Below are 21,825 nucleotides of genomic sequence, written 5' to 3'. Positions count from 1 at the left end.
ATCTCCAGGGATGAGGCTTCAACCACCTCCCTGGGAAACCTCTTCCAGTGTTCCACCACCCTCATGGTGCAGAACTTGTTCCTCACATCCAATCTAAATCTGCTCTGCTCGTCTGAAGCCATTGCCCCTGGTCCTGTCCCTGCAGGCCTTTGCAAACAGTCTCCCTGCAGCCTTCCTGTAGTCCCCTTCAGGTCCTGGCAGGTTGCTCTTAGGTCTCCCTGGAGCCTTCTCTTCTGCAGGCTGAACACCCCCAGCTCCCTCAGCCTGTCCTCAGAGCAGAGCTGCTCCAACCCCCTGATCATTTTCATGGTCCTCCTCTGGAGCAGCTCCATCAGGTCCATGTCCTTCCTACCCTTGGGTGTTCTCAGTCACCACGAAAAGGCAAATTCTTGGAGTAGCTGTTTCCTTTAAACACACCCAGGTGAATTCTGCTCCTACAAGGGGCAAGGCCACTACACTTAGACCTCTACAACCCACCAAGAGCTTCAAGCTCAGCCACATCCTTGATTTGCATCTCCCCAAGGAGGGACGTGAAAGAGGGGGAGAAAGAAAGAGGGGGAGGAAAAAAGAGGGGGAGGAAAGGGAAAAGAGAATGGGGGACAGAGAGAGGGAAAAGAGAATGGGGGGGAGAGGGCAAAGGGGGGGGGGAGAGGGCAAAGAGGAGGAGGGGGGAGAGAGGGCAAAGAGGAGGAGGGGGGAGAGAGGGCAAAGAGGATGGGGGGGGAGAGAGGGCAAAGAGGATGGGGGCTAGAGAGGGAAAAGAGGATGGGGGGGAGAGAGGGAAAAGAGGATGGGGGGGAGAGAGGGCAAAGAGGATGGGGGGGAGAGAGGGCAAAGAGGATGGGGGGGAGAGAGGGCAAAGAGGATGGGGGGGAGAGAGGGCAAAGAGGATGGGGGGGAGAGAGGGCAAAGAGGATGGGGGGGAGAGAGGGCAAAGAGGATGGGGGGGAGAGAGAGGGAAAAGAGGATGGGGGGGAGAGAGAGGGAAAAGAGGATGGGGGGGAGAGAGGGAAAAGAGGATGGGGGGGAGAGAGAGGGAAAAGAGGATGGGGGGGAGAGAGAGGGAAAAGAGGATGGGGGGAGAGAGGGAAAAGAGGATGGGGGGAGAGAGGGAAAAGAGGATGGGGGGAGAGAGGGAAAAGAGGATGGGGGGAGAGAGAGGGAAAAGAGGATGGGGGGGAGAGAGAGGGAAAAGAGGATGGGGGGGAGAGAGAGGGAAAAGAGGATGGGGGGTAGAGAGAGGGAAAAGAGGATGGGGGGAGAGGGAAAAGAGGATGGGGGGAGAGAGGGAAAAAAGAAGGGGGGGGAGAGAGGGAAAAGAGGAGGAGGGCGCGGAGAGGGAGCTCCCTCGGCCCCACGCAGCCCTCTGAAGCCGCCCGGCCCGCTGAGCCGAGCGCACCGGGCGCGGCGGAGGGAGTCGTAGCGGCAGCCGCTGCCTTCCGGGGCGGAGCGGAGCGGAGCGGGGGCGGCCGGAGGGCGGCCGGAGCGCGGACGGCGGCACCATGATGGCGCAGCGGGCGCTGCCTAACCCCTACGCGGACTACGACAAGTCCTTGGCCACCGGCTACTTCGATGTCGCCGGGAGGGTGAGTGGGACCCGGCTAAGGCGGCCGGGGCGGGAGCTGGTCCTTGCCCGCCCTGGAGCGCGGTGGCCACCGCGCTTCAGGGCGGGCAAGGACCAGCTCCCGCCCCGGCCGCCACGCCGAGGCAGGCAGCCGTGCGCCCAGCCTGCCCCTTCGGGTACCCGTGCACCCAGCCTGCCCCTCCGTATACCCCAGAACCCAGCCTCCCCCCTTCGGGTACCCTTGCACCCAGCCTGCCCCTTCGGGTACCCGAGGCTCTCGCCGGGACCTGCCTGCTGCGCACCCGCCGGGGATGCCCGGGCGTGCCGAGGCTCCCGGTCTGCCTTGCCGCCGTTTCCCTTCGCTTACGGGGTTGGTTGGTGTGTTTTGTTTTTCTTCCCTCCCGACAGCTGACCCCCGAATTCACGCAGCGGCTGAATAACAAAATCAGGGAGCTGCTGCAGCAGATGGAGAGGGGCCTGAAGTCTGCTGACCCTCAGGACTGCACCACGTACACGGGTTGGGCAGGTAGGGCAGACGATCCAGTTGGACTGGGCAGGAGCGATCCAGAGCCCAACTTCTAGGTCAAGCCAAGGCAGACCGTGGTGGGGTTTGGGGCCACTTGAACGAGTCCCCTAGAGCCATGGCAAGAATGGTGCCGCTTTGACACGCTTCAAACTGTTAAGGGGCTGTCTGCAGCTGGTTTTGAGGTGCAGAGGGAAGACTGGCAGGGCTCTGGGCTTCTCTTGGCTAAGAGTGCTGAGTGTGGGCAGCAGAGAAAGCCAGCACCTGCTTGAGGGCAAGCATGGCAGCCTTTGAAGGGACTGGCTCCAAGTCTGGCCCTGGTGGGGACGGTGGCAAGTACACAGTGCTCCAGGAAGTATGCAGATGTGCAGGGTAGGTCACTAACCTGCAAGGAGTCCTTGCATGTGGCAGTGGTGAGCTGATGGCCTGAGGGTAACGTCCCATCTTGTCTGTGTGGGCTGAATTTTACCTTGTGACATTGTCTGATTGGCAGGTGGTTCCATTCCTGTTCCCCAGGTAGTGCCCCTCCACTTAGCCAGGGCTAGTTCTGCTCCAGTACCTGCTGGAAGGAGCAGAAATGCAACTGTGAGTATGATGAAGGATTGAAACCTTCCTCACACTAACTTGTGTGTGCAAAGCTTCCAGGAGCTTGTGTTCCTCCTGCTCTGCGTTTTCAAGCTGGTTTCCCTCCCTTGGGAGCATGCCATGCCTTCCCCTCCCTATTCCTACCCCCTGGAGCCAGGGAGGACACACCTTTCTCCACCACCTCATCCTTGGCTACTGCTGTGTGCTTTGTCAGCTTTCTCCACTGTGCCAGGCCCTAGGGTCCCTCCCAGCCCATGAGCAGCTGCAATTAATTAGAGAATCAACCAGGTTGGAAAAGACCTCAGAGATCATCAAGTCCAACCTAATACCTAACACCTCCTGACAACTAAACCATGGCTCCAAGTGCCACAGCCAAGCCTTTTTTGAACCCCTCCAGGGATGGGGACTCCACCACCTCCCTGGGCAGCACATTCCAGTGGCCAATTACTCTTTCTGGGGAGAGCTTCTCCTCATCTCAAGCCTAAACTTCCCCTGCTGCAGCATGAGACTCTTTCCTTTTGTTCTGCTGCTGGTTGCCTGGGAGAAGAGACCAACCCCCACCTGGCTACATCCTCCCTTCAGGGAGTTGTAGAGAGCAATGAGGTCTCTCCTGAGCCTCCTCTTTGCCAGGCTAAACAACCCCAGCTCCCCCAGCCTCATAATCTCAATAATCTCCTGCTTATTGCAGGGTTTTGGGGTTGGGGGCTTTTTTTTTGCTGCTTCTTTGAGGTTTTTAGCAGCAGACTGCCATCCTCAATGGCATCTTGGTACACTTGGGTGTGGCTGGCTTGTGCTTGGATGCCGTGGAACGCGCTGCCAGCAGCCTGCTGCCGTTCGTTGTGCTGGTGCCTAAATTAACACTGCAGCTTGATGACAGCCCTGCCAGAAAAGCCTGCTTAAACCATTTTTTTTCCCCCCTAAGGTAGACAGAGAGCACTCCAGAGCAGTTCATGAGAAACTCTAGGATGCCTGTATTAAATTCCAGCGTGGGAGAGCATTGATTTCATCCCTTGCTGCCTGGCAGCACACTGCTGCTGCCTGCAAATTAATGCCTTTCTGTTCAGCGTTGGCTGATTGCACCTTGGGAGGCTGCCTCAGTCTTCCAAAGCCTCTGTGACCCTGCTCTAAGGTCCCCTAAGATGAAAAGCACTCTCCATAAAGATGATCTGCAGTCATGAGGGTGCTGCTTGTCAGGATGGTAGAGAACCTACCTCTGGCCAGAGTAATCTAGGAGCTAAAGCAGGAGGACAGTTAGGTGGTGTTAGGAGTAAGTCTGCAGGGAGGCCCAGAGCCCATGTGCCCTTCCTTAGGGTGGCCTCAGGGAGCTTTGTGTTGTCAAGTGTCTGTGCTGTGAGGGCTGTAGCAGGATTTCAGCTTGGTTTTGTTTGGAAGGGAGCTTCTCAAGAGAGGCTCTTGCCCTCCCCGGGATCACTCTTCCTCACAGCAGCCTTAAAGTGCCTGAAGGGGGCTACACGGAGGCTGCAGAGGGGCTGCTTGCAGAAGCCTGCAGGGCCAGGACTAGGGCCAGTGGCTTGAAATGAGAGCAGAGCAGATTTAGATTGGGTGTGAGGAACAAGTCCTTTACCATGGGGGTGGTGGAACACAGGAACAGGTTCCCTAAGGAGGTAGTCGAGGCCCCGGCGCAGGCAGGTAGTCAAGGCCAGGATCGACAAGGCTCTGGGCAGCCTGATTTAGTGGAGGATGTCCCTGCTTACTGCAGGGGGGGTTGGACTGGGTGGCCTTTGGAGGTCCATTCCAACCCAGACCATTCTCTGATACTCTTATTTATTGGGCCCACAACATTCTCATCTTGGTTAATAAGATTAGAAGAAGGTGTGGACATGCTTCCTGCAGGTCACAGGCAGCAGAGTGAAGCTTGCAGATGTTAGGCTGCACTTTGTCATCCTGCCAGCTTTTCTAATCCTGGCTGCATTAATTTATTCAGTGCTGCTTTCCAGAGACACAATTAATTGGGCCAAGGCAGCAGCTTTTTCCTGTAATTGCTTAGGTAGAAAAGCCTTGTTGAGTACCTCCTCATGTAAATCATTGCCCAGCAGTCTGGAAGCAGCCTGCACTCTTGGGGCTGCTAATAGGAGAGGTTTGAAATGGGGAGCACAAGCCCTGAGTGAAATGGAGCATCCTTGAGCGTCCTGCATCACACCCAGTAGCACACAGCATATGCTGCTGGTTTACTTAGGGGCCAGATTCTTTCCCAACACACTTGACAGAGCCCTGTCTCCCCAGCCTGTGTTTGTGCCAAGGAAGCCTTGGCAGCATGGACAGTGGCACTAAGTGCTCCCTCAGCATCAAGCTGTGTGGTGTGGCTGGCAGCAGGAGGGAAGGGATCCATCCAGAGGGACCTGGACAGGCTGCAGAGCTGAGCCCATGACAGCCTCATGAGGTTCAACAAGACCAAGTGCAAGGTCCTGCAGCTGGGTCAGGGCAGTCCCAGGCACCAATACAGGCTGGGCAGGGACTGGCTTGAGAGCAGCCCTGAAGAAAAGGCCTTGGGGGTGCTGGGGGATGAGAAGCTCAACAGGAGCCAGCAGTGAGCCAGCCAGAGCCTGGTCAGAAGTGTGGTCAGCAGGGCCAGGGAGGGGATTCTGCCCCTCTGCTCCACTCTGCTGAGACCCCACCTGGAGCACAGTGGAGCTCTGTGTCCAGCTCTGGAGCCTCTATTCCAGGAAGGATCTGGAGGTGCTGGAAGGTGTCCAGAGAAGGGCCATGAGGAGGAGCAGAGGGCTGGAGCTGCTCTGCTCTGGAGACAGACTGAGAGAGTTGGGGTTGTGCAGTCTGGAGAAGAGAAGGCTCTGAGGAGACCTTCTTGTAGCCTTCCAGTATCTGCAGGGGGCTACAGGAAAGCTGGGAAGGGACTTTTGAGGGTGTCAGGGAGTGATAGGACATGGTGGGGGAATGGAGGTTTTTGCAGCCAGGCTGGATGTGGTTCTGAGCAACCTATTCTGGTGTGAGGTGCCCCTGCCCATGGCAGGGAGGTTGGAACTGGATCACTGGGGTCTGTTCCAACCCTGACAGTTCTGTGCTTTTATAATTCTATGACTTTTGTTCCCTGGGTCAGCACAAGATCTCTGAGCTCTTTCTCACTGTGGATGGCAGGTTTGGAACTGCTCCCAATTAGGTCAAGAAATCTCTTGTGGCAACCCAGTGTCCAGGACCTCATTGCAGCTTAGCTCCTGGTGGACAAGGAGGCCTGTTCAGAACCATCTAATAAGCATCCCTGGGTTGGAGCTAACACCTCTCCCTTTTATCCTCTATTCAGCAGGAAAGGGAAGCTTTGTCTCAGGGCTCCTGTTCTTCCACCAGCAGGACTGTCTGCAATGGTAATGCAATCCAACACAAAGGACAAGTCTGAACCTGCAGGGAAGTTGAGGCTCAGCATTACTTAGTTCTCCTTGATCAGCAGAATGGTCCTGTGGATGAGCTGTTCTTACAGCCTGCTGCAGTGCTTTAGCTCTTCAGCAGGACCTCCAGTGATGAAAGCTCTGTTGAAAGCTGTGGTTGCTGAAGTCAGTGGTGGACAGTGGTGCCAAGTCCAGCTGGAGAGCTGTAAGCAGTGGAGTGTCCCAGAGCTGGGTCTGGTCCTGTTCAACACCTTCATCAATGACATTGATGAGGGGACAGACAGACAGAGTCTGCTCAGCAGGTTTGGTGATGATACCAAACTGGGAGGCTTGGCTGAGACACCTGAAGGCTGTGAGGCCATTCAGAGACTTGGACAGAGTGAGAGCTGGGCAGAGAGGAACCTGAGGAGGTTCAACAAGGAGAAGTGCAGAGTCCTGCAGATGGGGAGGAAGAAGAAACTGCAGCAGGACAGGTTGGGAGGGGATCTGCTGGAGAGTAGCCCTGGGGAGAAGGACCTGGGAGTGCTGGTGGACAACAAGTTCTGCATGGGACAGCAATGTGCCCTGGGGGCCAAGAAGGCCAAGGGGATCCTGGGGTGCATTGAGAGGAGTGTGTCCAGCAGAGCCAGGGAGGTTCTCCTCCCCCTCTACTCTGCCCTGCTGAGACCTCACCTGGAATATTGCATCCAGTTCTGGGCTCCCCAGTTCAGGAGGGACAGGGATCTGCTGGAGAGAGTGCAAGGGAGGGCTGCAAGGATGCTGAAGGGACTGGAGCCCTGCCTGGGGAGGAGAGGCTGAGAGCCCTGGGGCTGTTTAGTGTGGAGAGGAGAAGACTGAGAGGGGATCTGATCAATGTCTATCAATATCTAAGGGCTGGGGGTCAGGAGGGAGGGGACAGGCTCCTCTCATTTGCACCCTGGGATAGGACAAGGAGTACTGGATGGAAACTACAGCACAGGAGGTTCCAGCTCAACATGAGGAGGAACTTCTTCACTGTGAGGCTCACAGAGCACTGGAGCAGGCTGCCCAGTGTGGAGTCTCCTTCTTTGGAGCCTTTCCATCCCTGTCTGGATGTGTTCCTGTGTGACCTGTGCTGGATTGTCTGCTCCTGCTCTGGCAGGGGGTTGGACTGGAAGATCTCCAGAGGTCCCTTCCAACCCCTAATATGCTGGGAAGTCATCACTAGCCAACTGGTGCAAACAATTCCATGTCCAGTCTGTGTCCATTCAAGTCTCCTCCTCTGCCCTGCTCAAAAGAAATCTACTGCAAAGACCCCTCTGCACCTGCAGTGCTGCTCACACAGGCCAGTGAAAGCAGAGGGGTGGTGTTTGCTGTCCTACTGAAGGTGTTAACCAGGCTGTATGAGGGACATGCAGAAATGATTTTTACCTCCTGATTCCCTGCAGTGAGCAAGCACCTTGGGCATGAGCACTCCAGGGTACTGCTGCCCTGCACACTGGAGATGGCAGTTTGAGTCACAGGAGCCCTGCTCAAGGATGTGCTGGCAGCAGCACGTGGTCTCTGCAGCTCTGGACCATCAAGTGGGGTCTGAGGCATTCTCCATTGTGGCTCTGTAGCAAGTCTTACACTGCAGAGGGTAAGTGCTGCAGCATGTATCCTATGAAGACAGACTGAGAGAGTTGGGGCTCTTCAGTGTGGAGAAGAGAAGGCTCCAAAGAGACATTATTGTGGCCTTCCAGTATCTGAAGGGGGCTACAAGAAAGCTGCAGGCCTTTGCAGTCTCTCTGCAACCTTCTTGGAGCCCCCTTCAGGTCCTGGCAGGCTGCTCTTGGGTCTCTCTGGAGCCTTCTCTTCTGCAGGCTGAACACCCCCAGCTCCCTCAGCCTGGCCTCACTGCAGAGCTGCTCCAACCCCCTCAGCATTTCTGTGGCCTCCTCTGGACCCTCTCCATCAGGTCCATGTCCTTCCTGTGTTGAGGGCTCCAGACCTGCACACAGCACTGCAGGTGAGGTCTCAGCAGAGCAGAGCAAAGTGGCAGAATCCCCTCTCTGGCTCTGCTGGCAATGCTGCTTTGGATGCAGCCCAGGCTGCCCTTGGCCTTCTGTGCTGCAAGCTCACCCTGCCTGCTCCTGTCCAGCTTCTCCCCCACCAGCACCCCCAAGGCCTTTTCCTCAGGGCTGCTTTCTCTCCCCTCCTCCCCCAGCCTGCACTGACAGTGAGGATTGTTCCGGCCCAGGTGCAGCACCTTGCACTTGCTCTTGTTGAGCCTCATGAGGATCCCCTGGGCACCACCTCTGCAGCTTGCCCAGGTCCCTCTGGCTGCCATCCTGTGCCTCTGGGGTATTGACAGCACCACTCAGCTTGGTGCCATCTGCACCCTGCTGACAGTGCCCTCATTCCCCTCCCCAGATAGCTCTGCTTGGTATCACTCTATATACATCTGTCAATGTTGTGCATGGACCTGCTCTCCTCTGCTGCCCTTCCTTCTCTTTGGGCTCCCAAATAGCAACAGAGCATGCAGTGGGCTGAAAGGGAATGCTTGGGAGGATGAATTCCTTGAGGAAGGAGTTGAGAAAATTTGCTTTAGACTCTGTTTTTAAAGAATAAAGAAAACCAAATGATTTGGGGATGCAGCTCCCCCCTTCCATCCTTTAGTAGAGGGCAGTGGTGTTTTGGAGTCTTCTCCAGGGGTGCTTGGGGCTGGGAGGAAAGGAGGTGAGAAATGTTTTAAAGGAGAGGAGAGGAGAAGAGACTACAGGAGAGAAGAGAAGAGAGTAGAAAAGAGGAGAGGAGAGAGGAGAGAGAAGAGAGGAGAGAAAAGAGAAGAGAGGAGAAGAGAAGAGAGAAAAAGAAGAGAAGAGAGAAAAGAGGAGAGAAGAGAAGAGAGGAGAGAAGAGAGGAGAAAAGAGAAGAGAGGAGAGAGAAAAGAGAGGAGAGAAAGAGAAGAGAGGAGAGAGAAAAGAGAGGAGAGAAAGAGAAGAGAGGAGAGAGAAGAGAGAAGACAGGAGAGGAGAGAGGAGAGAAAGGAGAGGAGAGAAACAGGAGAGAGGAGAGAAAAGAGGAGAGAGGAGAGAAAAGAGGAGAGAGGAGAGAAAAGAGGAGAGAGGAGAGAAGGGAAGAGGAGAGAGGAGAGAAGGGAAGAGGAGAGAAAAGAGAGAAGGGAAGAGGAGAGAAAAGAGAGAAGGGAAGAGGAGAGAAAAGAGAGAAGGGAAGAGAAAAGGGAAGAAAAGAGAAGAGAGAAAGGAAGAGGAGAGAAAAGAGAGAAGGGAAGAGGAGAGAAAAGAGAGAAGGGAAGAGAAAAGGGAAGAAAAGAGAAGAGAGAAGGGAAGAGAAGAGAAGAGAGAAGGGAAGAGAAGAGAAGAGAGAAGAGAAAACAGAACAGAATAGAATAGAATAGACCAGGTTGGAAGAGACCTTCAAGAAGTCAGAGGCAAAGAAGGCTGAGACATTGGCTTTCTAAGAATTCATCCCTAGCTTTCATCTTAGCAGGGCAGTTATGCACCCAATTAGGGTGGTATGATGGCAGTGGGAATAGAAGCTACTTAGAAAAGCAGAAAGTTGTGTATTAAAGCTGATAAATCAAGAGTGGGAGTTGTGCCCAGCCAGCTCTCAGGCCTATTAAAGCCTAGGAGCTGTGCTAGGTGCTGAATAAATCCAGGAGAGCCACTTGACATTTGCCAGTTGGAAGAGGGCTCCCCTTTAAAGATGGGCTTCATATCCACAGCCTTTCCAGCCTTGAGTGATGGCACTGTGCAGCTGAGCTCCCCCTGGAAATCCTGACACTGAGCTGAGAGTGAGGAGCAGGCTAATAGCCTGAGCAGGAAAGGGCAAGCTGCCCTTACTGCCCATGTGGAACTGAAGTGGCTGCAGCACAGAGCTTTGCAGATTGCCCAGGCACAATGGAGCCAACAGCCTCCAACTAAAGCTGTCCTCAGTGCCATGAGAAGGAATTTTGCAGCTTGCTTGCCCCCCAGCCCCCTTCCCCCTCACCACATCAAAATCTGCAGAGGTTTGGCCCTGTTAAAATAGGCTTAAATGTAGGACCTGAGTCCTCTTTAAATGCTTACTGGTAAGGGGAGAAATGAGCTTTCCTCAGAGTGATGCAGGCCCTTAGCTTGCTTCAGTGCATGTCTGAGGATGCCTTTGAGATCAAAGGGGTGCTTAAAAGTGGCACTTTTCAGGCACATAGAATCACAGGATTGCAGGGCTGGAAGGGAGCTCAAGGGTCAGCCAGTTCCAACCCCCCTGCCATGGCCAGGGACACCTCACACTACAGCAGCTTGCTCACAGCCACATCCAGCCTGGCCTGAAAAACCTCCAGGGATGAGGCTTCCACCACCTCCCTGGGCAACCTCTGCCAGTCTCTCACCACCCTCATGGGGAAGAACTTCCTAACAGCCAATCTACCCAGCTCTACCTTGGATCCATTCCCCCCAGTCCTATCACTCCCTGACACCCTCAAAAGTCCCTCCCCAGCTTTCCTGTAGCCCCCTGCAGATACTGAAATGCCACAAGAAGGTCTCCTCAGAGCCTTCTCTTCTCCAGACTGCACAACCCCAACTCCCTCAGTCTGTCTTCAGAGCAGAGCAGCTCCAGCCCTCTGCTCATCCTCATGGCCCTTCTCTGGACACCTTCCAGCCCCTCCAGATCCTTCCTGGAATAGAGGCTCCAGAACTGGACCCAGTGCTCCAGGTGGGGTCTCAGCAGAGTGGAGCAGAGGGGCAGAATCCCCTCCCTGGCCCTGCTGGCCACACTTCTCTTGCTGCAGCCCAGGCTGTGGTTGGCTTCTCTCCACCAGGACCCCCAAGTGCTGAGGGCCAGGTTTTGAGGCTCACTCCAAAGAGCCAGGGCAGGTTGTGGGCAGGGTGAACTTTCCTGCTGGGTGCAAGCTGTGTGTTCCTTTTGCAGGCATTGCTTTGCTGTATTTGCACCTGCATGATGTGTATGGAGACCCCTCCTACCTTCAGGTGGCCCATGAGTACGTCAAGAAGAGCCTGAGCTGCCTGACAAGACGATCCATCACCTTCCTGTGTGGAGATGCTGGGCCCCTGGCAGTGGCTGCTGTTGTCTACCACAAGCTGCAGAGCCACAAGCAGGCAGAGGACTGCATCACACGGTAAAACCCTTGCTTGTGCCTTTGCCCTAACGTTCCTCCTGCTCACAGAGCTGCTCTGGCCTTGCCCCATGTGCTCCCCACTGAGACTGAGCAGCCTTGCATGAGAGAGAGTTCAGGAAGGCAGCACAAACCTCTTGTGCCCTGGGGAAAGATACAGGTTGAGGCCCAAGTGCCTAACAGCCTGCAGGTTGGGGAGCAAGGATTGTTGGTCAGCTGGCAGGCTTTAAAATTGTCCTGGTAAGCACAGGGGGTGAAAATTGCCAGGGTGAGCTTGCAGCACAGAGGGCCAAGGGCAGCCTGGGCTGCATCCAAAGCAGTGTGGTCAGAGATGGAGAGAGCTGATTCTGCCACTTTGCTCTGCTCTGCTGAGACCTCACCTGGACTACTGCATCCAGCTCTGGAGCCCTCAACACAGGAAGGACATGGACCTGATGGAGAGGGTCCAGAGGAGGGCCATGAGGATGCTCAGGGGGTTGGAGCAGCTGTGCTCTGAGGACAGGCTGAGGGAGCTGGGGGTGTTCAGCCTGGAGAAGAGAAGGCTCCAGAGAGACCTAAGAGCAGCCTGCCAGGACCTGAAGGGGGCTCCAAGAAGGCTGCAGAGAGACTGTTTGCAAAGGCCTGCAGGGACAGGACCAGGGACAATGGCTTCAAAGTAGAGCAGAGCAGATTGAGATTGGATGTGAGGAAGAAGTTCTGCACCAGGAGGGTGGTGGAACACTGGAAGAGGTTTCCCAGGGAGGTGGTTGAGGCTCCATCCCTGGAGATATTCAAGGTGAGGCTGGAGAGGGCTGTGGGCAACCTGATCTAGTTGGGGATGTCCCTGCTGAGTGCAGAGGGGCTTGGACTGGATGACCTTTGGAGGTCCTTTCCAACCCAGAGCATTCTGTGAGTATTTCAAAGCCACAGGAGCTGAGTTGTGCTATTCTTTTTTCCCATTTTGTGGGTGGTTTTTTCCCCCAAACCCTTAAATTTAGCTCTGAGGCCATGTTGCTGAAGAGCAGAAATGGGGTTAGAATTAGTAGGTTAATTCTGTCCCTCCTTTCCACTTGCTATTTGTTGAAGCTGGGATTGGCAGCATCCCTTTCAGCTGCTGACTGCAGCTGCTCCTGATTCATTTATTTCTATTTCCTGCCTTTTCCTCAGCTGTTTCCAAAGTGTATTTTTGTTGGGTGCTCAAGAAAAGGAGAGGACAAACAAGGTGTCCTGCAGTCAGGGCACTGTGCAGCAGGGGAAGGGGAAAAAGAAGCCCTAAGGAGCTGCATTTGCAGGCTTGAGGGAGAGCAGCTTTGAGAAGGTGAGGGAAAAACAGCCCTGCAAAGATTTATTCCCTTTATGTGTGGTCAGCACAAAGCCAGGACAAAAAGCCTGACACTTCAGAACAGCACTGAGTGTCCTCAAAGAGCCAGCAGCAAGTGATACATAATACCAATTAAAAAAGCCTTAGGTGTGGGAATCAGAGGTGCCTGCAGGGTTTGGATGCCAAGGTCCTGCTCCCTTAACTGGCAGTGGCAGCTGGTTTGTGTGGCTAGCTTAGCATCACAGGATTGTCAGGGTTGGAAGGGACCTCAAGGCTCAGCCAGCTCCAACCCCCCTGCCATGGGCAGGGACACCTCACACTACAGCAGGTTGCTCACAGCCACATCCAGCCTGGCCTGAGAAACCTCCAGGGATGAGGCTTTCACCACCTCCCTGGGCAACCTCTGCCAGTCTCTCACCACCCTCATGGGGAACAACTTCTTCCTAACATCCAATCTGAATCTACCCATTTCTAGTTTTGCTCCATTCCCCCCAGTCCTATCACTCCCTGACACCCTCAAAAGTCCCTCCCCAGCTTTCCTGTAGCCCCCTGCAGATACTGGAAGGCCACAAGAAGGTCTCCTTGGAGCCTTCTCCTCTCCACACTGCACAACCCCAACTCTCTCAGTCTCTCTCCAGAGCAGAGCAGCTCCAGCCCTCTGCTCATCCTCATGGCCCTTCTCTGGACACCTTCCAGCACCTCCAGATCCTTCCTGGCACAGAGGCTCCAGAACTGGACCCAGTGCTCCAGCTGTGGTCTCAGCAGAGTGGAGCAGAGGGGCAGAATCCCCTCCCTGGCCCTGCTGGCCACACTTCTCTTGCTGCAGCCCAGGCTCTGCTTGGCTCTCTGGGCTGCAAGTGCTCCCTGCTGGCTCCTGTTGAGCTTCTCCTCCCCCAGCACCCCCAAGGCCTTTTCTCCAGGGCTGCTCTCCAGCCAGTCCCTGCCCAACATGTGGTTTATGTTAGAGAGGACCTTAAAGATAGCTATTTCCAGCTCCACTGCTGTGGGCAGGGGCAACCTTCCACCAGCCCAGGTTGCTCTAGGCCCCATCCAGCCTGGCCATGAATACCTCCAGGGAGGGGGCAGCCACAGCCTCCCTGGGCAACCTGTGCCAGAGTCTCACCATCCTCACTGCCTTGAATTTCTTTCTCATATCCAGCCTAAATCTTCCTTCTTCCAGCATAAAACCATTTCACAGGGGGCTGTGGTGACAGGACAAGGGCAAAAGTCCCTCTCCAGCTCTCCTGTAGCTCCCTTCAAGTACTGGAAGGCTGCTCTAAAGTCTCTACAGAGCCTTCTCTTCCCCTGTCTGAACAGCCCCAGCTCTCTCAGCCTGTCCTCACAGGGGGGATGCTCCAGCCCTCCCCTGTGCTATGGTCAGTCTGAAAATAGAACTCTCTTTATTCTTGATTCATCAGTGGCCTGGGTTTTGCTTAATCCTGTGTCAGAGTGGTGAATCTCACTGTATCTGCTGACAGAAAGGGAACTAAATCTGTCCAGAAGTACTGGGCAGCTGCAGATGCAAAAGCTCCTAGTTGGGAAATATCCTGCACTGATGATGTTCTTCTTGCAGCAGCTTTCCCCTCCCCACATCCCTCCTGTTCTGCCTGCAGTCTCCAGGCAGGATGGGCACTGATGCTTAGTTCTGCACTGCCATCTAATGGCACCATAGGGGCTGGGCCTTGCAGGTTGGTTTCTCTATGCCTCTGAGAGGAGGCAGAAAGAAAAACCATAGATTCATAGAATCAATAAGGTTGGAAGAGGCCTCAAGGATCATAAAGCCCAACCTGGCACCCAACACCTCATGGCTACTAAACCATGGCCCCAAGTGCCACATCCAGTCCCCTCTTGAACACCTCCAGGGATGGGGACTCCACCACCTCCCTGGGCAGCACATCCCAATGGGTAACAACTCTCTCTGGGAAGAACTTTCTCCTCACCTCCAGCCTAAACTTCCCCTGGCACAGCTTGAGACTGTGTCCTCTTGTTCTGGTGCTGGTTGCCTGGCAGAAGAGACCAACCCCCACCTGGCTACAACCTCCCTTCAGGTAGTTGGAGAGAGCAATGAGGTCTCCCCTGAGCCTCCTCTTCTCCAGGCTAAGCAACCCCAGCTCCCTCAGCCTCTCCTCACAGGGCTGTGCTCAAGGCCTCTCCCCAGCCTCATTGCCCTTCTCTGGACACCTTCAAGTGTCTCAATGTCCTTCTTAAACTGAGGAGCCCAGAACTGGACACAGGACTCAAGGTGTGGCCTAACCAGTGCTGAGCACAGGGCACAATGACCTCCCTGCTCCTGCTGGCCACACTATTCTTGACCCAGGCCAGGATGCCATTGGCCTTCTTGGCCACCTGGGCACACTGCTGGCTCATGTTCCACTGCTCTCCACCAGCACCCCCAGGTCCCTCTCTGTTTGGCAGCTCTCAGCCACTCTGACCCCAGCCTGTAGCTCTGCCTGGGGTTGCTGTGGCCAAAGTGCAGAATGCAGCACTCAGACTTGTTGAATGCCATCCAGTTGGCCTCTGCCCATCTGTCCAGCCTGTCAAGGACCCTCTGCAGAGCTCTCCTACCCTCCAGCAGATCAACTCCTGCCCCCAGCTTGGTGTCACCTGCAAACTTACTGCTGATGGACTCAATGCCCTCATCCAGATCATCAGTAAAGATACTGAACAGAATAGGGCCCAGCACTGATCCCTGGGGCACACCACTGGTGCCTGGCTGCCAGCTGGCTGTGGCACCATTCACCACCACTCTCTGGGCTCAGCCTCCAGCCAGCTCTGTGCTCCCCAGTTCAGGAGGGACAGGGATCTGCTGGAGAGAGCCCAAGGTGGGGCTCCAAGGATGCTGAAGGGACTGGAGCCCTGCCTGGTGAGGAGAGGCTGAGAGCCCTGGGGCTGTTTAGTGTGGAGAGGAGAAGACTGAGAGGGGATCTGATCAATGTCTATTGATATCTGAGGACTGGGTGTCAGGAAGGAAGGGACAGGGACAGGCTCTGCTCACTTGTGCCCTGGGATAGGACAAGGGGCACTGAATGGACATTACAGCACAGGAACCTCCACCTCAACATGAGGAGGAACTTCTGCACTGTGAGGGTCCCAGAGCACTGGAAGAGGCTGCCCAGAGAGGTTGTGGAGTCTCCTTTGGAGCCTTTCCATCCCTGTCTGGATGTGTTCCTGTGTGCCCTGTGCTGGATTCTCTGCTCCTGCTCTGGCAGGGGGCTTGGACTGGAAGATCTCCAGAGGTCCCTTCCAACCCCTAACATCCTCTGATCCTGTGACCCAGAGGCTGGCCTAACATCTCCCATGGCACAGGCAAGAAGAAGGAGCAAATCAGGGTGTTTGAGCTCCAGCTTGACTGCTTGGTTGCCAAGGCCTGGAGTGTTCTCTGACCTCCCTGCTGTGCTTTTGTCTTTGCAGCTTGCTCCACCTGCACAAGCTGGACCCTCGGGTGCCGGACGAGCTGCTGTACGGGCGCGTGGGCTACCTCTACGCTCTGACCTTTGTCAACAGGCACTTTGGAGAGGAGAAGATCCCTCAGAGTCACATTCAGCAGGTGCTGTGGCTTCTGCTGCTTCCCTAGCTGTCTCTTCCCATGCAGCTCATCTTAGAGCAGGTAGCAGCTGAGTAGGAGCCAGCAGTGTGCCCAGCTGGCCAAGAAAGCCAAAGGCCTCCTGGCTGGGGTCAGCAATGCTGTGTCCAGCAGCAGCAGGGAGGGGATTGTCCCCTGGCACTCAGCTCTGGGCAGGCCACACCTCGAGTGCTGGGTCCAGTTTGGGGCACCTCAAGACAAGAGAGATGTGGAGGGGCTGGAGCCAGGGCAGAGGAGGGCAAGGAAGCTGGGAAGGGCCTGGAGAAGGAATCTGATGGAGAGAGACTGAAGGAGCTGGGGATGGTTAGTGTGAAGCAGAGGAGGCTGAGGGGAGACCTTACTGTTGTCTATAACTACCTAAAAGGACATTGTAGAGAGCTTGGTGCTGGTCTCTTCTCACAAGTCATTAGCCACAGAACAAGAGGGAAGAGCCTCAAGCTGCAGCAGGGCAGCTTCAGACTGGAGAGGAAGAATTTTTTCCCATCCAGAGTGGTCAGGGCTTGGAATGTGCTGCCCAGGGAGGTGGTGGAGTCCCCAAGGCTGGATGTGTTTGAAGGTGGTTTGGATGTGGTGCTTGGGGCTGTGGTTTAGGGCTGATCCTTGCAGAGTAGGGCTCTGGGCTGGACTTGGTGATGCTGAGGGCCTTTTCCAACCTGAATGTTTCTGTGATTCTGTGAAAATCAAAGCTAGATCTAGAGAACCTTGGCAACAAGAGAAGCAACATCCTGGTATCCCTGCTGCCCTTCTTGCACAGGGACAGAGCACCATCCCATCCATGCAGATCCACAGGCAGTCCTGAACTGCCATATATTTCACTCTCTACTCCTGCTTGGGCAGAGAAACAACTCTTGTTCTATGGCCAAGAGAGCAGCATTTCCCTTCCTTGTGCTTATTGCTCTCCACAGGTCTGTGAAGCAGTTGTGGCCTCAGGAGAGAGCTTGGCCAAAAGGAGGAACTTCACAGGGAAGAGCCCTCTGATGTATGAGTGGTACCAGGAGTACTATGTAGGGGCAGCCCATGGCTTGGCTGGGATTTACTACTACCTGATGCAGGTAAGGGGCACAGGAGATGGGCTGTCTTCAGCAGCTCTTTCTTACTCCTTTGAGTTGGCTCTTGGTGATGCATCTGGTGCTGCATCCTGGCTTGGGGCAATCCCAGGCACCAGTATAGGCTGGGCAGGGTCCAGTTTTGGGCACCTCAAGAAAAGAGGGATGTGGAGGTGCTGGAGCCAAGGCAGAGGAGGGCAAGGAAGCTGGGAAGGGCCTGGAGAAGAAATCTGATGGAGAGCAACTGAAGGAGCTGGGGATGGTTAGTGTGAAGCAGAGGAGGCTGAGGGGAGACCTCCTGGCTCTCTACAGCTCCCTGAAAGGAGGTTGTGGAGAGCTTGGTGCTGGTCTCTTCTCACAGGTCATTAGCCCTAGAAGAAGAGGGAAGAGCCTCAAGCTGCAGCAGGGCAGCTTCAGACTGGACAGGAGGAAGAATTTTTTCCCATCAAGAGTGGTCAGGGCTTGGAATGTGCTGCCCAGGGAGGTGGTGGAGTCCCCAAGGCTGGATGTGTTTGAAGGTGTTTTGGATGTGGTGCTTGGGGACATGGTTTAGGGTTGGACTTGATGATCTCCAGAGGTCCCCTCCAACCATTAACATCCTGAGAGCCTGTGAAGTCCCTGCCAAAGGGCAGGGAAGCCTGGGCCCAAGTGGGTGTCTGTGAGGTGACCAGCCTGGGCTGAAGAAATCCTTTGCAAGGAGCGGCAGGGAAGGCCGTCACAGCTGGCTTTGCTTCCACCTGTCAGGCAGCTCTTGGGCCTGTGAGGGGCAGATAGCATGGGAATTCTGCTTTTAATGCCTTCCCTCTCCTAGCCTGGCCTTGGGGTGAGCCAAGTGAAGCTGCACAGCACAGTCAAAGCCAGCGTGGACTACGTCTGCAGCCTCAAGTTCCCCTCCGGCAACTTCCCTCCCTGCCTTGGCGACACCAGGGACCTGCTCGTCCACTGGTGCCATGGGGCACCTGGGGTTGTCTACATGCTTGTCCAGGCCTACAAGGTACCACAAATCTTGCCAAGGGGACCCCAAAATGAAGAAGATTCTGTTGACACCCACCCCCACCCCCACACACACTTGAGAGAGCAGGGTGGCTTGGTGCAGTGACAGCAAGCCGCAGGCACCGCTGGCCGACAGGGGGGTTGCAGCTGGGTGGTGGTGGTGGCAGCTGGCTGTGTGCAAAGCCTTGGGCTGGCAGCTCCATTCAGCACCTCAGACCCATCCTGGGAGCCCTGGGGCTGGTTAGTCTGGAGAGGAGAAGACTGAGAGGGGATCTGATCAGTAGCTGTCAATATCTTGAGGGCTGGGGGTCAGGAAGGAAGGGACCGGAACAGGCTCAGCTCACTGTGCCCTGGGATAGGACAAGGGGCAGTGGATGGAATCTGCAGCACAGGAGGTTCCACCTCAACATGAGGAGGAACTTCTGCACTGTGAGGCTCCCAGAGCCCTGGAAGAGACTGCCCAGAGAGGTTGTGGAGTCTCCTTCTCTGGAGCCTTTCCATCCCTGTCTGGATGTGTTCCTGTGTGCCCTGTGCTGGATTCCATGGTCCTGCTCTGGCAGGACTTGAGGATCTTTGGAGGTCCCTTCCAACCTCTAACATCCTCTGATCCTCCTTCAAACTGGACAGCAAAGTCTCAGCAGTAAGATTTCAGCAGGAGAGAAGCTAATGGTGGATGCTCTTTGTGCAGAGGAAATCCCCTCAGCAAGGGGCTGTATTTGGTGTCTCTGCAGGTCTTTGGGGAGCCACAGTACCTGAATGATGCCCTGCAGTGTGCAGAAGTCATCTGGCAGTATGGCTTACTGAAGAAAGGCTATGGGCTGTGCCATGGGACAGCAGGCAATGCTTATGGCTTCCTAGTGCTCTACAACCTCACTCAGAACATGAAATACCTCTACAGGGCCTGCAAGGTAAGAGCCTGCATGGGGAAGGCATTGGGCATGATTCACTTCTGCCTTTTATGTCACCACCCTTGACTTTGAAAGTCAATTGGTAATGTGGCAGAGCTGCAGCTAGAACTGACTGTCTCCACCAGCACAGTCCTTCAGCAGTTGCTGTTAAGTGGGCTGGGCTGGAAGGGACCTCCAAAGCTCATCCAGTCCAACCCCCCTACAGTCAGCAGGGACACCCTCAACTAGATCAGGTTGCTCACAGCCCTCTCCAGCCTCACCTTGACTATCTCCAGGGATGGAGCCTCAACCACCTCCCTGGGCAACCTCTTCCAGTGTTCCACCACCCTCATGGTGCAGAACTTGTTCCTCACATCCAATCTCAATCTGCTCTGCTCTGCTTTGAAGCCATTGCCCCTGCTCCTGTCCCTGCAGGCCTTGGCAAACAGTCTCTCTGCAGCCTTCCTGTAGCCCCCTTCAGGTCAAGCCATCTCCAGGGACAGGGCCTCCACCACCCCCCTGAGCAACCTGTCCCAGTGTTCCACCACCCTGCTGGTGCAGGACTTGTTTGACAGCCTGGAGAGCAGGACTAGCCTGCAGAGGCCTTGCTCTGCAAGGGCTAATGCAAGGATGAAAGTGGTTGGGGTTCTTCTCAGGCCTGCCTTTACCAAACCCAGGACACTTTCCTCTCTTTCCTCAGTTTGCAGAGTGGTGTTTGAGCTACGGCCAGCACGGGTGCCGGACTCCAGACACTCCCTTCTCTCTCTTTGAAGGTAACCTCCATCTCTAGGCTTGTGTTTTGCCCCTGGCTCTGAGCCAGTCCAGCCCCAGGGGAGAGCACATGCCTGCCCCCCACTGAAGCCTTTGCAAAACTCAGTGGAGAGGATGGGAAGAAGATTGGATGCACTGTTGGTTACTCGTTCCCACAGCACAGGCTGCTGCCTCAGCTGGAGCATCTCATCCTCTTGGGCCTCCTGCACACAGGCCTCCAGGGGAATTCCTTCATGGCTGGAGGCCAAAGCCTGCCTTTTGCTGATCTGTAGCCTGGCTTCTCAGGTGGTCTGTCTCTTTCCTGTGGGTTTGTAAGGCCTGAAGCCCTTCATGGGCTTTCCAGTTCCATTCCAAAGGTGAGCAAGGAGCAGCTTTTGTAGGCCTTGTTAGCTCCTGTGGCACTCTGTGGCCAGCAGCAGGTGTTGCTGAAGGAGCCACTTCCTCAGCTGGTGTTCTTCCTTGGCTTTGCTGTAGGCCAAGGAGCAAGGGCAGTCCCCTCAAGGAGGGTCTGAGGCAGCAGTGACACAGGGGCCCAGGCTTTGTTCAGCATATCCCCAGGGGAAGGGCAAAGGAGGGAGCTGGAGTGGGGAAGAGCCATCCTGAGTTTTCCCATATGACTTCAACCCTAACTTCAGGCTGCTTTTATCCCACTGCAGTGCCTGGGAAACCTTGGAAGTTACTTAGATTCCCCAGAGAACATTTTGGCTCATTAACTCCCAGGGCAACTGATGAACCAGGAGTGCCCAAAGGGATTCTGTCTGAAGCACTCTGTGTTTTCCTCTCCCCAGGAATGGCTGGAACAATTTACTTCCTTGCTGACCTGCTGGTACCAACCAAGGCAAAGTTCCCTGCTTTTGAACTCTGAGTCTGGCAGTTTCCTGCCCTTTTCCTTCCAGGCTTTGGAAAAGAGCTTCAGAGCTGCTTTCTCCTTCTTCCAACCCTCTTTGTTGTTCACCTAACTGAACATAAACCCAACCCCCCCCTGCCCCCCACCAGGGCATGCTGAGTTCTCTTAACATTTCTAGGCCTCTCATTGCATCCTTTCAGCTCACAAGACAGCATGCAGGTGTTGCTGGTGTCCCTTTAACACAGGGCTGCAGGTGGGGGCAAGGAGGAAGGGTACAGTGTTTTGGTGGTGGCTGTGGAATGTTGCTGTTTTCTGTGCCCCATTTGCTGGCAGAGAGTTTTCCACTGAGCCATTTAATCTTGCTGCTGTTTGTTTGGGTTTGTGTGCTGGCAAAACAGTGGCAGGAATGTCACAGGGTCACACAAGCTGTTAGGGGTTGGAAGGGACCTCCAGAGATCATCCAGTCCCACCCTCCTGCCAGAGCAGGAGCAGAGAATCCAGCACAGGTCACACACAGGCAGGGCTGGAAAGGCTCCAGAGAAGGAGACTCCACAACCTCTCTGGACAGCCTCTTCCAGTGCTCTGGGACCCTCACAGTGAAGTAGTTCCTCCTCATGTTGAGGGGGGAGCTCCTGTGCTGTAGTCTATGTCCACTGCCCCTTGTCCTGTCCCAGGGTGCAACAGAGACAAGCCTCAATTTAGATGTCTTTGGTTAAACAACAGATGCAAACCTGATCCTGTTGCCCTGCAGGCTGCTTCTAAGTGTTGCATATGAGGCAGTTCAGTAGCTGAGCTGGTCCACATGGAGTGGATGTGGTGATGGTGAAGCCTGCTGTGTTCTTTTCATGGCACAGCTGGAACTGCCACCTCAAAGCCTCCTCCTGAATTTCCACCTGGCTGCTTGCAAGGCAAAGGCTCAGCTCAAGCTCTTCCCTGCCTTTCCCCCCCCCTCCCAGTGACAGATAAAGAACCCACTGGCTTTTGTGCTTATTTGCTGTCCTATGTTAAACCCTGCAAAAGGCTCATGGGAAACTCCAGTCTGGAAGTGAGCTGAGCATGCTTGCTGCTGTGGGCTCCTCTGGTCAGCTTCCAAAGGTGGTTTTGTTGCCAGCTCTGTTGAAAATGCTGTTTGAACATCAGAGGTGTGAGGTGGTGCCAGGCCACCAGCAGCATGGGAAAAGAACTGCACTGCACTGAGCTGTGGCAGTGGTTCACCTCTTAGCCTGTGTAGGTGTTGTTTACAGGCTTTGGTTTAGAAGCTTTTCTCAGCCCTGGATCATTTGAGTCACTTGT

At 55.1% G+C, this 21,825-nt stretch overlaps 1 protein-coding gene across 1 annotated transcript; it reads left to right on the top strand.

Annotated features, from left to right (window-relative positions):
- The first annotated feature begins 1,487 nt into the window (after positions 1 to 1,487).
- On the top strand, positions 1,488 to 21,257 carry LANCL1 (LanC like glutathione S-transferase 1). The gene is made up of 9 exons (XM_054177042.1): positions 1,488 to 1,586; positions 1,973 to 2,090; positions 10,901 to 11,108; positions 15,817 to 15,952; positions 16,894 to 17,040; positions 17,846 to 18,028; positions 18,759 to 18,935; positions 19,615 to 19,687; positions 20,474 to 21,257. Exons 1-9 carry the CDS (start codon positions 1,503 to 1,505, stop codon positions 20,548 to 20,550), a joined length of 1,203 nt encoding a protein of 400 aa, XP_054033017.1. The 5' UTR covers positions 1,488 to 1,502; the 3' UTR covers positions 20,551 to 21,257.
- The last annotated feature ends 568 nt before the right edge of the window (positions 21,258 to 21,825 follow it).

This window comes from Dryobates pubescens, chromosome 37, assembly GCF_014839835.1.
Source record: "Dryobates pubescens isolate bDryPub1 chromosome 37, bDryPub1.pri, whole genome shotgun sequence".
NCBI lineage: Eukaryota > Metazoa > Chordata > Aves > Piciformes > Picidae > Dryobates > Dryobates pubescens.
This window is presented reverse-complemented; position numbering and strand designations above follow the sequence as displayed.